The sequence below is a fragment of the Phocoena sinus genome, chromosome 8 (assembly GCF_008692025.1).
Source record: "Phocoena sinus isolate mPhoSin1 chromosome 8, mPhoSin1.pri, whole genome shotgun sequence".
In the NCBI taxonomy this organism is placed as follows: domain Eukaryota; kingdom Metazoa; phylum Chordata; class Mammalia; order Artiodactyla; family Phocoenidae; genus Phocoena; species Phocoena sinus.
In genome coordinates this window covers 63123119-63138981 of record NC_045770.1, presented here as the reverse complement: position 1 = coordinate 63138981, position 15863 = coordinate 63123119, and the positions used below count along the sequence as shown (strand labels likewise).

Here is a 15863-nt window from a genome sequence, read left to right as displayed (position 1 = left end):
GCATTATGGGTCGAGAAACTCTTGCTACTGCCCTGGAGTTGATTCAGATCAAGGAGACTGACTCCCTGCAACCAAATTCACAAGAAATGAAAGTGTAAATGAGTTACGTGCTTGTTATTTTAGGACATGAAGTGGAATGCTGGTATTGTCAAGACCCACGCATTCTGTCTTTGTAAGCAGGAGTAAACGATAAGCAGAAGGATCCTTGGTCTGGACAATGTTACTGTGGAAGGTTTTTATTTTTTTACAGTGCTGATTTATATTGATATTTTGGTCATATATTCCTTTTCCTAAAACAACAAAAGTGATTTTTTAAATAGAAACAGTGAAGATAAAGAAAAAGGGTTACTTGGTAAACAGGAGAGCAGTTGTTCAGTGGTTAATATGTGCTGATTTTATAGTGTAGCTCTCAGAGTTTGGTGATAATTTTTTGGTTGAATGTATCTTATACACACACATATATATTTGCATGTATGAATGTTCCATTCCTCCTTTTTCTTATGAAGACATTTCATTAATATTGTAGTTTATAAGAGGTTCATTTTTTATGCTTTTGAAGTTTTTTACATATCTTTGTAAGGATTTTTATGGTTTTCCTCTAAAGGATATTTAATACAATTCATCAAAACTTATTTTTGTTTAATTAAGATGTGTTTATTAATATTGAAGCAAATATGGGGCGTCTTCTATTTGATTTTACCCTGGAGCAGAATCACTCTTCCCTTGGGTGGATATCTGTCAGTATTATATGTTTATTTGTAATCCTGATGAATGGCAGAGAGAGACAAAGGAACTCATGTTTTCTATCCAGGAAATCTATACCTTTGGAAGAATACTGGGAAAAGGGAGCTTTGGAATGGTCATTGAAGCTATTGACAAGGAGACAGAAACTAAGTGGGCAATTAAAAAAGTGAGCAAAGAAAAGGTAAGGCATATCGGCAGCGTCCTACTGAGGGCACAGTGCCAGTGCAGGGTGGGGTAGGCAGTACAGCTTTTCACACTAACACAGCTGACCCTGAGGGCCAGGGCCTAGGCTGTTCCCCTGGAGAAATGTGGATATTTCTCTAGCCTTCTGGGATGGGACCAGTTCTTAAACTCAAGTAGACAGGTACTAAAAAGCAAGTGAAAGGATTACCTAACATAACCAGCATAACCAAATATAGGTAAAGTTTACCAGAGTGAGCTGAAGGTGAGGGCTGATCATCAGTATGTGTAGATGTAGGGCTGTGGGCTAGCGATGTCTTAGTGAGAAATGGGTCCCGGTAGTCTCTCCTGATGTGGTTCTGATATACTTTGTCCCTATCTTTGCCTTTCCTTTGATTCCCTGTTTCCTCATTGGGAGCTAACTCTGTTTATTCATCCTACCTACTCTTTCAGTTTGAACCACTTTTCCCCCAACTCTCTTCTGTACTGTTTACTTGTAATCACTGTATGTCTCACTAGATTTCATTGGAGTGAAGAACAACTGGGCTTCTTTTTAAGGGAGAATCTAAGTCCTCAAGCTTTATATCTGATCGTTTCATCAACTTTAAAACACTTTCTATGCCCGAGGAAAAACAAAAGACAACATTAGGTGTTTTCCCCTTGGATTTGCGATGATAAATATTACACTTACAAAAGGAAATAGTAGGTTTTATGTATTCTTTAAAACAAGCCATAGGAAATTATATACCATTTCCCCCTAAAGTTTAGTACAGTAACATTAAATCTTAATAAAGGGAGATCCAGAGCCCTTCTAGAAATCTTTAGAATTAACTAAATGAATTGTCGGGGCTTCCCTGGCGGCACAGTGGTTGAGAATCTGCCTGCCAATGCAGGGGACACGGGTTCTATCCCTGGTCCGGGAAGATCCCACATGCCGCAGAGAAACTAAGCCCGTGCACCACAACTACGGAGCCTGTGCTCTAGAGCCCGTGAGCCACGACCACTGAGCCCACGTGCCGCAACTACTGAAGCCCACACGCCTAGAGCCCGTGCTCCACAACAAGAGAAGCCACCGCAATGAGAAGCCCACGCACCACAACAAAGAGTAGCCCCTGCTCGCCACTACTAGAGAAAGCCTGCGCACAGCAATGAAGACCCAACCCAGCCAAAAATAAATAAATTAAGTAAATACATTTATAAAAAAAAAAACTAAATGGGATGTTATTTCCTTTGCTTTGCTCCTATCCCAGATTGGGTTAGGGGTTGGGTTTTAGGGTTATATAGTCAGGATGCCTGCTTGCAACTTTAGGAATTCATAATCTTGCACATACCTATTGATGCTGAGAGTTTTCAGGACACTAAGTAAAAGTTATATAGTCAATATATGAATTGGACAGTATATTACTGCATTATATACAGGTCAAATCATTTGTGGAGGGAGGTAGGAAGAGGATTGAGATGGATATTGTGATAACTCTCCATATCTAGTCTGTATAGGAATTCACTCCTCACAATCACTATTTCTCTTGACCCTCTAGGATAACCTTAAACTGTGACTTTCATCCTCCATGGGTGAGACACAGAGGGTGGGCAGTTTCCTATCCCTCCTGAGATGGTAATGGTTGAAGGGTAAAGGTAATTGGAAGCAGGGATGACACTAGGAAAAATTTTAACTAGGTAAAATTTGCCTTATGATCAATCCCTTTCCAGTCCTTCAGGAACTATTATGTCTCTCCCAAACTTGGCGGGGGCAGGGGTTAGGGGTAAGGAGGGAGGAATAAGAACTTTATTATCCCTTTCAGGGATATTTTCATGTGAATGAGGACAATGTTTATCCTTGAATAATGATGGTAATTTAGATATCAAGAGGGGTGATGACTGGGATGGTAGTAGTGGTGGTTAGGGTGGAGAAAGCCCTTCTGGAATTTCTTAGATGACATTGTAGACAGTTACTTATATCCTGAATGAAGGCCTGGTCAGGTGTGGTTAAGGGTTACATGTAAGGAGATAAATTGGAGTTAGGTTGGTCTGAAGGCAAAATCTCCATCTCCATCTTGATCGAGTGTGCTCTCTCTCCTCTTTCTCTCTCTGTCAAATTTTTGAGGCTGGGGGACTAGGAAGTAATATAATGCAGGGCCAAGTGTAGAGTCTCACTGCCTGTTGTTTCTTTTGATATGTATATAAATATAATCAAAACAAAACAACAATAAAACAAAAACAATGAGACAGATGCTTTATATCCGTTTTCTAATTGATGTCCCGGGAAAGTAGATTTTGTTTTTATTGTGCTGACATGAAAGGATCAATACGATTTTGAAGGAAATTCCAAAAAGGCTATTAAAAATTGCAATAATTTTGTGACATCATAGAGACCATGTTGTAGCTAATTTATAGAAACAGTCCAAGAAACATGTGGTTTGAGGCCAAATTATATATCTCTTAAAATTGGACAAAGGATAAGATGGGGCATACTTTAATCTTAACACATAAGTAAGTTGCATGTTATCTTTTGAAAAAGGAACTTCTAAAGAAAATGTAGGAAAAATATTAAATAACTTTAACTTTTATATTGAGGTATGCAGTAATGAAATTCATATGTGAAATCTATGTTTCCTCATCATTGAAGGCTGGAAGCTCTGCTGTGAAGTTACTTGAACGGGAAGTGACCATCCTAAAAAGTGTGAAACACGAACACATTATACATCTAGAACAAGTATTTGAGACGCCTAAGGTAAAGCTTTGTCAGGTGCTGCATTTTGAAAATTGTTATTATTACAAAATGAACATCATTCCCTTGGGAAGTAATCCTTTGGGGACACAGTGGCTCATGTCCTTGGCATGAGTCTGTCACTGGAGATTGATGAGAGCATTCTGGAGGACTTTTTATTGTTGGTTTTATAGTTAGGTGTCTGATGATTAGATTGACGTTTTTAGTGAAATTTCTGGTGGCATGTTGAAAACAAATGTTTAAAATTGAAACAACCTCAGATATAACCCGTTTGTGACCAGAGCTTCCTTAGAAGTGTCTTTCTTTTTGCTTTGGTCCTTGGTTCTCCATTAGAGTCTCTTGGCATATTGTCATAATTTTGCAAGTCTAGCTTCATAGTAGAGTTGGTATGGGCATATTTGGCACTATGTAGAAGATATTTTGTCATCTGTGTCTTAAACTAATATGTTTAATCTTCCTTCTTTCCTAGATGTTTTCATTCTTGTCTTTCAATGCTTGTAATTTCCATTTAGAGTTGTTCTGAAGCCTGGGTTATTTGCCATTCTGCCTTCAAGTTGTTTATGCACGTGGGCTTGGGTATTTCTCTGCTCGGAGGCAGTATGATACAGTGGTTACGCACGTGGACTCTGGGATCAGATTGCCTATGCAATATAATCCTGGCTCCAACACTTATTAGCTCTGAGACCATGGACAAGTTACTCAACCTCTCTATACTTAAGTTTCCTCATCTGTAAGATTGGTTTAATGATAGTATCAAACTCACTTGGTTGTTGAAGGATTAAACGGGAAAGCGAATATAAAGCATACATCTCATCGACTGTTAGCTATTGTTCTCTGTTTCCTTTGACAGTCTCTAAGGCAGCAATAGCAATAGTCAACTTGCGTTATGCGTTATGCTTGATTCATTAGAAGTGCTTGATAAATGTTAGAGACCACAGTTACCTTTTATGGGAGCAGTATATGGCAGTGGTGCCAGAAGGCTTCTCTACCTTTTCAGTTTTAGAGTTGTGACTTATTTTATCCTCAAATCTGCTTAGAATAGTTTTGCTCTTTTTCATCAGTTTTAACCAGTTTCATTATGTTGTGCCTTGGTATAGTTGTCTTCATGTATCCTGGCTTGGGGTTCATGGAGCTTCTTGAATCTGTGAGCTTATGGCTTTCATCAAATTAAGGAACATCTTGGCCATTATTTCTTCAAATATTTTTTCTGCCTTCTCCTACTTTTAGGACCTCAAGTACACATGAGATTGCCTGACATTGTACAAAGCTCACTGATGCTCTATTCATTTTTTTTCCAATCTTTTTTCTCTCCCTGTTTAGTTTCGCTGAGTTTCTATTGTGATATCTTCAGATTCAGTAATCTCTTTTTCTGTAACATCGTATGCGCTGTTTATCCCTTCCAATGGAAATTTGCTTTGGATCATTTTTCTATCTTCCATGTTTCTACTTAACATGCTCACTATTTCCTCCTCCTTAAATGTAGTTACAATAACCTTTAATGTCCTTTTCTCTTAATTCTATCATATGTGCCATTTCTAGGTCAGTTTTAATTGATTGATTTTTTCCCCTTCATTATATGCCTGCTTCTTTAGATGCCTGTTAATTTTTGATTGGGTGCTGGCTATTTTTAATACTCTTACAACTATTTTTGAGCTTTATTCTGGGACATAGTTAAGTTATCGGAAATAGTTTGATACTTTTCAAGCTTGCTTTAAGCTTTGTTAGGTGGCACCAGAGCAGCCTTTGGTCTAGGGCTAATTTTTCCAGACTAATGAGGGAACACCCTTTTGAGTATTCTACCCCATGAATAATGAGATTTTCCACTCTGGCTAATGGGAATACAAACCCTTCCTGGCCATGTGTAAGCGCCAGTGATTGTTTCTTCTGATCTTTTCACATGGTTCTTCTCCCAACTTTGGGTAGTTTCCTCATACATATGTGCTAGTTGGTACTTTGCTGAAGAGTCGAGGGGGGCTGTCTGCAAATCTATAGAGCCTTCTCTCCATAGATTTCTCCTCTTTGGTAATCTTCTCTGTGAACTTCAGTTGTCTTGGCCTTCAGGGACTCCCAGCACCACCTCCTCAGTTCATGTAGACTGCTGGGCTCTGTTTGGATTCCTTTTCCCTTCTCTGTGGCTTGGAAACTCTCCAGACAGTAAGCTAGGATAATCACAGGGCTGGTCTCATAGGTTTCGCTTCTCTCAGGAATCACTGCCCTAGGCTGTCTGATGTCTAATGTCTGAAAATTGTTATTTTATGTACTTTGTCCATTTCTTAAGTTGTTTCAGGAGGGAGGGTAAGTCTGATCTGTTATTTCACGTTGGGCACAAGTGGGAGTCCAAATCTAGAATCATTTGAAGGCCAAAGAAACCATCATCTGTGATTGTCTTTTTTATGTATTGTTTGCCCTTGATTCACACAGGTCACATCTGACTCCCCATCTTCCCAACTCACACAAATGCCTAGACCTTCCGTTGAAGCCATCTTAAGGATGAATGGAAATTGCTACCTGAAGGGTTAGGCTAAGATAGTAATGCTGATCATGCAGTTTGACTATGTATGGTTTCTTGTGAGTCCAAATGTTCTACACAATTACTTTTAATAATTGTATAAAGAGTTGTAAAAAACTTCTGTTGATATAACTTTTATCAACGTACATATTTTTAAATGACATCAATTTATATTGTAAGCACTGCTAATATAACTTTGCCTTCCAAATAGTTTACTTACCATTTCATTTCATGATCCTACGGTGTTGTCAGTGGAAAAACTACGGCCTAGTTCAAAAGCTTATTTATGTGTTAGACTTTGCAGCATTCTGTAGTTACTTTTGAAATTCTAAACATCTTGAGATTGAGTGAGTCAGAATTTTGACTATAGGAAGAAAGGTTGTTAGCCTTGTCCTCCTGTATTCGTGCTTGCTGACTGAACACAGAAGTTGCACTAGTAGTGGTAATAGAATAGGATCAGATTCCAGAATCTCAAAAACAGCAGTGAAAATGTGGTATAGGATAGAATGGAAACATGGAGGGTAGTCTGTGTCTGAATAGCATAGGTATGAAAAAGACACGCATTTTAGTTGACTGTGAATCTTTTTGACTTAATAGATGACTTGGCGATCGGAATACCTAAGGTGATCTTAATATTAATATGTATGCACAGAAACAGCAAATGTGGAAGAGGCATTTCATTTGTGGCTTTTTACGATTTATACCCAATTAGTCACTAAGTCCCACTATTTCTCCCTCCGGGTATTTTCACATCTTTTTCTTCTTCCTTCTTTTCTCCATTCTGTGCCTCACATCTACCCTCTTATAATCAGAGGTCAGCTTACACAGCATGTGAGCCAGTGGCATGTGGCCTGTTTTTTTATGGCCCATAAGCCAGGTTTTTTACATTTTTAAATGGTTGGAAAAAACGTAAAAGAGTAAAATTTCATGACATGTTAAAATTATATGAAGCTAAATTTCAAAGTCCATAAATAAAGTTTTGTTGTATTGTTTATGGATGCTTTTATGCTGTAACAGCAGAGTTGAGTGGTTGCAAGAGGTTGTATGTTCCTCAAAGCCAAAAATATTTACTGCCTGGATCTGGCCTTTACAGAAAAAAGTTTGTTGAGCTCTGCTCCTCATTACTGTTAGAGTGTTCATTTAGAAATGCAGAATTGGTAGTAGCACATACCTTTCCCCCCACTCCAGACATCAGCTTAAAAATCTTCAGTGGCGGGCTTCCCTGGTGGCGCAGTGGTTGAGAGTCTGCCTGCCGATGCAGGGGACACGGGTTCGTGCCCCGGTCCGGGAAGATCCCACATGCCGCGGAGCGGCTGGGCCCGTGAGCCATGGCCGCTGAGCCTGCGCGTCCGGAGCCTGTGCTCCGCAACGGGAGAGGCCATAGCAGTGAGAGGCCCGCGTACCGCAAAAAAAAAAAAAAAAAAAAATTCTTCAGTGGCTCCTTATTGCACATGGGGGGAAAAAAAAAATCCCAGCTCCTTTGTGTGACATCCAAGACTCCTTACAGCCTGACACCAACGTGTTCTTTCTGGCCTCACCCCTCACCATCTCAGTCTTCTCTGACTTACCAAACTCCCAGTGCTATTAACACTGAGATACTTGTTATTCTTTAACTGCCAGCACTGGTTTCTTTCTTTCTGTTTTTTTTCCTAGCCTTGCAGCGCTGGCATGCGGGATCTTAGTTCCCGACCAGGGATAGAACCCGCGCCACCTGCAGTGGAAGGGCGGAGTCTTAACCACTGGACCACCAGGGAAGTCCCACCAGTGCTGTTTTGAGCTTTGGAGTCTGCAAATGCCATGTGCTATGCCTGTTCTTGCCCATATTCTCTACCCATAAATCCCTATTCAGTCATCCAGACGTGCCTGTATGTTGCCTCTTCAGTGAGCATTCTTTAGGCAAAGGCTCCCCTCCTCTGTAACCTCATCACATTTTGGACATTCCTCTTCTGTTAGCCATTACCGCGTGGTATTGTGACTATAGCTAAACTCTGAACTCCTTGAAGGTAAAGACTATGTGTCTTATGCTTCCTTTTTCCTCTAGTATCCTGCATAGTATCTTGTACATGATAGATAACAAATAGTTTTGATAGAAAAGATCGATTGTAACCATATTTCTGCTATACATATACCATATATAACATTTTAAAGATCCTCAGCTAAATAATTTGTGCTCTCTGTCTCTCTTTTTAAATTTATAATGTCAGAAAATGTACCTTGTGATGGAGCTTTGTGAGGATGGAGAACTCAAAGAAATTCTGGATAGGAAAGGTCATTTCTCAGAGAATGAGACCAGGTGGATCATTCGAAGTCTCGCCTCAGCTATAGCCTATCTTCACAATAAGGGTAAGAAGAGGATCCAGCTCACTGACTCCATGAGCGCAGATACCACTTTTGTTTAAGGGCAATTGTATTCAGGGTTCATAGTCACAGAAATAATGCCTACTAATATGGAAGATTTTCTTTTAAAAATTAAAAAAAATTTTCCTTTTTAACTTTATAGATATATTTTAATTAGAAGCAAGGCAGGTATGCAATTACATTGTACACAGACAAGATGAAATTATGAATGTTTCTACAGAACAGTTTGAAAAGAAGCTAATATTATCAAATCAAAAATAGAAAATCAATAATAAAAGTGAAATTTCTAAAAACACATATATTAATAATGTTTAAAATCTATATATTCTAGGCATTTAAAAAATTTTAGATTAATTATTAGAGCAGTTTTAGGTTCACAGCAAAATTGAGAAGTTACAGAGAGTCCCAGATACCTCTGCCCGTGCATGCACATCCTGCCCCGTTATCAGCATCCCGCATCAGAGTGGTACATTTACTACAGTTGATGAACCTACATTGACACATCATTGTCACCCGAAATCCATAGTTTGGATCCATAGAATCCAAAATTCTATGGATTTTGACAAATGTATAAAGATACATATCCCCCAGTATAGTACCATATGGGAATCGTTTCACTACTTTAAAATCCACATTTTAAATCCATTTAAATCCATAATTCTTCTAATTGCTTTACTGTTCTTTGGTGTTATTGCTACTGTTTTTCCTCGTGCTCCTGCTTTTTTTTCTTCAGTGTTAGTTTGGCTTACATGTGACTTTAGAAACTTTTCATTTTATAGGTGAGAAAAAGCTTTGTTCCAGAGAGGTGAAGTGCCATGGTTAGGTGTGGCAGAGCCGGTACTGGAACCCAGGGGTTCATTCAGCAGATATTTCTTGAGCACCTACAGCATTGTGGTTAGTTCTAGAGTTACAGAAGTTAAAAGACAAGGCACCTGCCCCTCAAGAAAATTGAGAGGCAGATGGGAGATGGAGTACAGAAAACAAGCTGTAATGCAACATGATAATTTCTGAAAGCCATATAAAGTGCAAGGAGCATAGGTATATTAAGTGCCTCATTTGGTTTGGAAAGTCAGGGAAGAATTCACAGAGGAAGCAAAACTTGAGCTGAGGAATACAAACTCAGACGAAAAAGGGAGGGCTTTCCAGGCAGAGGGCAACAATTTTTGCAAGGGCAGGAAACCAAAGGCTTAATATTATGCTAATGTCGATTCTCCCACATTAAGCTGTAAATTCAGTATAATTTCAACTAAATCTTAACAGGATTTTTCATGGAACTTGATAAAATTATTTTGAAATGGGTGAGACTAGTAAAGAAAACAATGAAAAAGAAGAACAGCAGAGGCAGCAGAGAGACTTGCCCTGCCAACTACTAAAACATAAAGATAAATTAATATTAAAATTTTGTGGTATTTATGTAAGAAGAGATAAGGAGAACAATAGAAACAATAAAAATTCCAACACAGGCTGGAACTGTGTAAGGGAACTGTAAATAATTAGGTATAATTGCCAGTCCAGGGCTCATTCAGCTTCATTTTTCCAGAAATTATGCCTATAACTTTTTAAGTTTAGGGAAATGATTGCTATGGATATGAACTGAATCAGTTATTTGCAAAGGAAATATTTGGTACATGAGAGTATTTGCATGTACATAAAAGTCCTACCTGAGCTCTGACATGTTCAACTGGAGATTTTGTGTCTCAGGGGTTTTTGTTTTTAATTTTGATGTATAGAGTAGGAAAGTGGTACTGATGTTGTAGAAAAATATACTGAAGTAAGTGTAGTTTGTATACGTGTTGCCAGGTTGCAGTATGTTAAATGTTCATACTGGCAATAACATACACATAGAAGTAAAGAAGTAATCCTCTATTTGAAGAGCGAAGGGCATGGGAAACCTTCCCAGGCTTGTAAGTACACGTGTCTCCCTCCTCCAGGGAATACCTAACCTTGGATAGGATCCTCTTCCACACTTACCAGGCCACTTGTCATGAAGAGCGGCCAGTTGGAGCAGCAGGGGATTGGGGAGAGGTGAAGGAGCCAAAGAAAATGGCTCCTTAAGGTTAGAAACATGGAGAAAAGGGATCTGAATATCAGGGAATAGAAGAGGGCAGGGTTACACCTGGCCCTCCTCAAATTTTTCAACAGTGGATGTTAACTGGTCAAGTATATTTATTTGTTCTATTTGTGTCCTCTCTATTTTTTCATTATCCATTTCATTTGATTTGTTGTTTATTTTCTTGGTAGGTATAGTGCATAGAGATCTAAAACTGGAAAACATAATGGTTAAAAGCAGCTTTATTGATGCTAATGATGAAATGAACTTAAACATAAAGGTAAGATACTAGAAATGGTCGTAATTATTTGCCTATAAACAGTTTGATAGTGAAGTGGCAAAGTACATCCTCTTTTTAGATACATTTTGAAAGCTTTTAAACAGCCAAAACTAAGAGCTTGTGCTAAAAAAATTAAAATTTCACAAAAGAGGTTGTGACTGACAAGAATAATTTTACAAGTTAAGTGGTGCTATTGAATTTTTCTAAAGTACATATTCATTTTGATAGTTCTAAATCATTAGTTAATAGCAAACAAACAGATGCTCTGAATTCTAATTAATTTCAAAATTATGCCCGGTAATTTGATGTAAATGTGTTACAGATCTAGAGAAAAAGTGCACCTTGGCTGTGCCTTTGATACTAAATTAATGCTAAAGTCTGTATTTCTCATTTAAAAATAAAGTATGTATTTCTCATTTAAAAATACCCAAACTTAATAATTTGGGTATTAATATTTATGTCCTAAGAAAAATTAATGTGCCAACTATTTATTCTTGAAGACTTTATTCAAATTAAGTGTTCCTTAATGTCAAATAAATGATAGGATACATTATTTATTACTTAGCACTTTAAAAGTGGCTGCTTTCAAAATATATGAATGTGTTAATTTAGGAATAAAATGTTGTCTGTGAATAACTTGCTCTGTTGCATTTAAATAGTTTAACAGCATTGTTGTTTTACCCAAGTAAAGTAAATGTTCTTAAATATTTCCACTGTAAACTCTACGAGAACAGGAATTCTGTGTGTCTCATTCACTGTTGGTACCTGGAGTAGTGCCTGAAGCATAGTATGTGCTCAATTAATATTTGGTGCATAAAGGAATAAATGCTCTGCAAAGAACTGAATTGGATCATGAAAGCTTTTATATATTTGATATCTGTATAAATTTTCTGTAGAGGAAGATATGTATCTTAATGCTCCAAGTAGGATCATTGTGAACAGTCCTGGAGAAATTTATTAATCTCTTTAGAAAAATAGTGATATTACATTGTTGATAGGAATATTTTCTTACTCCATGCGGTACTGGAAACTTTCCATTCAGTGTCTGTGGACCAAAAGCCTATCTTTGATTGTGTGATCAATAAATGTGCCTGTTTTTCTGCTTTCAGCCCAAGGCTGTTCCAACTTGGGAGACAAAACCAAGGGCACGTACTGAATATTTAATAACCAAATGTTTAATGACCAAGATTTAGGACTGAGCAGAAAGCCTGCAGTTGCAGCAGTAGGCCTCCTGTGTATTTGTAGCTATATTGTGGTTTTTTTCCTGTCAATTTGCTTCTCGTAGTTTTTAATAGTGTAATAATTTTTTAAATTAGTATACTCTAGAAACACAAAGGAAATAATAGTAAAGAAAAGATAGCATTTACTAGAGATAATGTTTTGTAAATAGTTATTAAAGGGGGGAGTTTCCTTGAGTGCTGACAAGGATAATGATTTGCATTTATAACAGCACTTTAAACTGGAACATAGCTTGAGCATCAGAAAAATAGATGATAAACTTACTAAGGCCAGAATGTATTTTACAGTGAAAGAACGTTATGAAAATAACTTTTTTATTTGAAAAAAAGTTAAATGCCTTCTTGCAAGAACAACTTCCTGTGTTGAACTGGTGAATTTAATTAGAAGGAATGAACAATAACATCATGGGTGTTTTCTCAAGATTCGACAAACCAAGCTTCTCTTTACCAAGTTTCTTCTTCAGAAGGACGGGTGGGTGGGGAGGGGAAGCAAGGTCCTTATTAGCAATACAAGTAAAGCCCCTCCGTCCTCAAGAATCCCTGAATTAAATGCAATACAATGCGGTGAAAGTCCTATTTGCAGAATGAGTGAATTCTGGGACTGGAACACAGGTAACTCCGTACGAGTTTCTTCTTGTAGGTGACTGATTTTGGTTTAGCGGTGAAGAAGCAAGGAAGGAGTGAAGCCATGCTGCAGACCACATGTGGGACACCTATCTATATGGGTAAGTTAGTAGACTTAAAATGATTTTTTTTCTATATGAAAAAGTAGAACAACTAGTATGGATTAAAACTTGAGCAGTTCAATTTCACGTCATGACTTAATGGCCCTGAGCAAGCTAACCTTTTCTTAGGTCAAATAATTTTAGTTGTTTTAGCAGATTTCTCATAGTTCTTATCTTCAAAGATTATAGTTTTCATTATTTCTCTGGGCTCTTCTTATAGCTGTTTATGTCTCTTAGGTAATCATACACCCAAACTTAATTATTGTTTTATTAATTCATGCTAAAATCATGAGTATGTTTTGCTTCTTTCCATTTTTTATCCAATTTCATTGCCATCCAGTGGTTTTTCATAGAGTACTGATTAAATATATTTTATAAACCAAGTTGCCCATTTTTCTAAATGTGATTTTTAACAGCTTTCCTGAAGTATAATTTAAATACCATAAAAGTGTACCATTCAGTGATTTTTTTCATACATTCACAGAGTTGTGCAACATCACCACAATCCAGTTTTAGAACAGTTCTACCCCCAAAAGTTGCCTCATGCCCGTTTGCACTCAATCTCATTCCCATCCCAACCCCAGGTAACCACTAATCCTTATCTCTCTAGATTGGCTGTTTCTGGACATTTCATATACATGGGATCATGCAATATGTAGGCTTATACGCCTGGCTTCTTTCACATAGCATGATGTTTTTGAGGTACATCCCTGTTGCAGTCTGTTTCTTTATATTACTGAACAGTTGTCCGTTGTATGTTGTTTATATATTTATTAGCTGATGGGCATGTGGATTGTTTCCAGTTTGGAGCTATTATGAATAATCCTGCTATGGACATTCGTGTACAAGTTGTTTTTTTTTTAAGCTTTTCATAAAATTTATTTTATTTTATTTGTTTTTGGCTATGTTGGGTCTTTGTTGCTGTGCACAGGCTTTCTCTAGTTGCGGCGAGGGGGGCTTCTCTTCGTTGCGGTGCGCAGGCTTCTCATTGCGTTGTCTTCTCTTGTTGCAGGGCACGGGCTCTAGGCGTGCGGGCTTCAGTAGTTGTGGCTCGTGGACTCAATAGTTGTGGCTCGCAGGCTCTAGAGAACAGGCTCAGTAGTTGTGGCGCATGGGCTTAGTTGCTCCATGGCATGTGGGATTTTCCCGGACCAGGGCTCGAACCCATGACCCCTGCATTGGCAGGCAGATTCTTAACCACTGTGCCACCAGGGAAGTCCCTCGTGTACAAGTTTTTTTTTGTGGACATGTGGTTTCATTTTCCTTGGGTAGCTACCAAGGAGTGAAATTGCTGGGTCATATATTATTTATGTTTATACTTTGTAAGAAACTGCCAAACAATTTTCCAGAGTGGCTCTAATATTTTCCTTTGCACTAGCAATGTATGAGAGTTCCAGTTTCTTCACATCCTTGCTAACTCTTTATATTATCTATCTTTTTAATTATAGCCATTCTAGTGGTTATGAAGTAGTATCTCATTGTGATTTTTAATTTGCATTACCTTAATGACCAATGATGTTGAGTATCTTTTCATGTACTTATTAGTCATTCATATATCTTCTCTGATGAAATGTCTATTCAAATCTGTACCTATTGAGATGATCATATATTTTTTCTCTTTAAATTTATTAATGAAATAATTACATTAATAGATTTTTAAAATGTTGAACCATCGTTGTACTTTTGGATTAAACCCCACTTGATTTAATGTACTGCCATATTCAATTTGTCACCACTTTATTTAGGAACTTTGAGTGTAGCTTTCTTTCTTTCAGCTGCCCTTGTCTTTTTTGATGTTAGGGTTATAATATCCTCATTTTAAAAATAAAATATTTTCACTTTTTGTATGCTCATGAACCACTTAAGCAATAGAAATTACCTGTTCATTAATTATTTGATGAAATTTCCCCTTAAAATTTTTTGGTCCTGATACCCTTTGGGGGATAAAGTTTCTATTATTAATTTATATTAGGTTATTCAAGTTTTTCACATCTTCTTGAGTCATTTTGATAATTTATGTTTTTCAGAAGATTTCAAAATATCCAGTGTAACATTTGCAAAAATGAATCCTGTGTTCAATCACAGAGAAAACTCCTAAAAGTTGGAAACCTTTAAGTCACAATTACCTAGTATAATGAAGAAAGCTAGACAGAAAAACCAAAAGGCGAGATAAATTAACACACATTCACATGAGCACCAAACACATCCCAACCACCTAGAAAATTTAACCCCCCCACCCCCCTGGCAACCACCCATTTGTTCTCTATATCTATGAACCTGTGTCCATTTTGTATTATATTGTTCGTTTGTTTTGTTTTTTAGATTCCACATATAAGTAAGATCATACAGTATTTGTCTTTCTCTTTCTAGCTTATTTCACTTGGCATAATAACCTCAGGAACCATCCATGTTGTTGAAAATGGCAAGATTGAATTTTTTATGGCTGAGTAGTATTCTATTGTGTATGTAAACCACATCTTCTTTATCCTTTCGTCTATCAATGGGCACTTAGGTTGCTTCCATATCTTGGCTATTGTACATAATGCTGCATTGAACATAGGGGTGCAGACATCTTTTCAAATTCTTGGTTTTTTGTTTTTTGGGTTATATTTCCAGAAAAATACCCAGAAGTGGAATTGCTGGATCGTATGGCAGTTTTATTTTTAACTGTTTGCAGAATCTTCATACTATCTTCCAGAACGGCTGCACCAATTTCCATTCCTACCAACCAGTGCATGAGGGTTTGCTTTTCTCCACATCCTCACCAACATCTGCTACTTGTTGTCTTTTTGGTGGTAGCCATTCTGACAGGTGGGAGGTGGTATCTCATTGTAGCTTTAATTTGCATTTCCCTGATGGTTAGAGATGTTGAGCACCTTTTCACGTGCCTGTTGGCCCTCTGTATGCCTTCTTTGGAAAATGTCTATTCAGGTCCTCTGCCCATTTTTAAATCGGGTTGTTTGGTTTTTTGATGTTGAGTTGTATGATTCTTGGTATATTTTGGTTATTAACCATTATCAGATATATCATTTGCAAATATCTTTTCCCATT

General features: G+C 37.5%; 1 protein-coding gene across 5 annotated transcripts in view; it reads left to right on the top strand.

The window, feature by feature from the left end:
• Positions 1 to 15863, top strand: part of STK33 (serine/threonine kinase 33) — a 170701-nt gene that overhangs the window by 97988 nt on the left and 56850 nt on the right. For 4 of the 5 annotated variants that reach the window (XM_032641447.1, XM_032641444.1, XM_032641443.1 and 1 more), the window contains 5 exons: positions 812 to 925; positions 3551 to 3655; positions 8366 to 8504; positions 10761 to 10849; positions 12728 to 12812. In XM_032641447.1, coding sequence (XP_032497338.1) covers positions 812 to 925; positions 3551 to 3655; positions 8366 to 8504; positions 10761 to 10849; positions 12728 to 12812 — 532 coding nt within the window. The remainder of the gene's footprint in view (positions 1 to 811; positions 926 to 3550; positions 3656 to 8365; positions 8505 to 10760; positions 10850 to 12727; positions 12813 to 15863) is intronic. The other variant, XM_032641445.1, reaches the window with a different exon arrangement.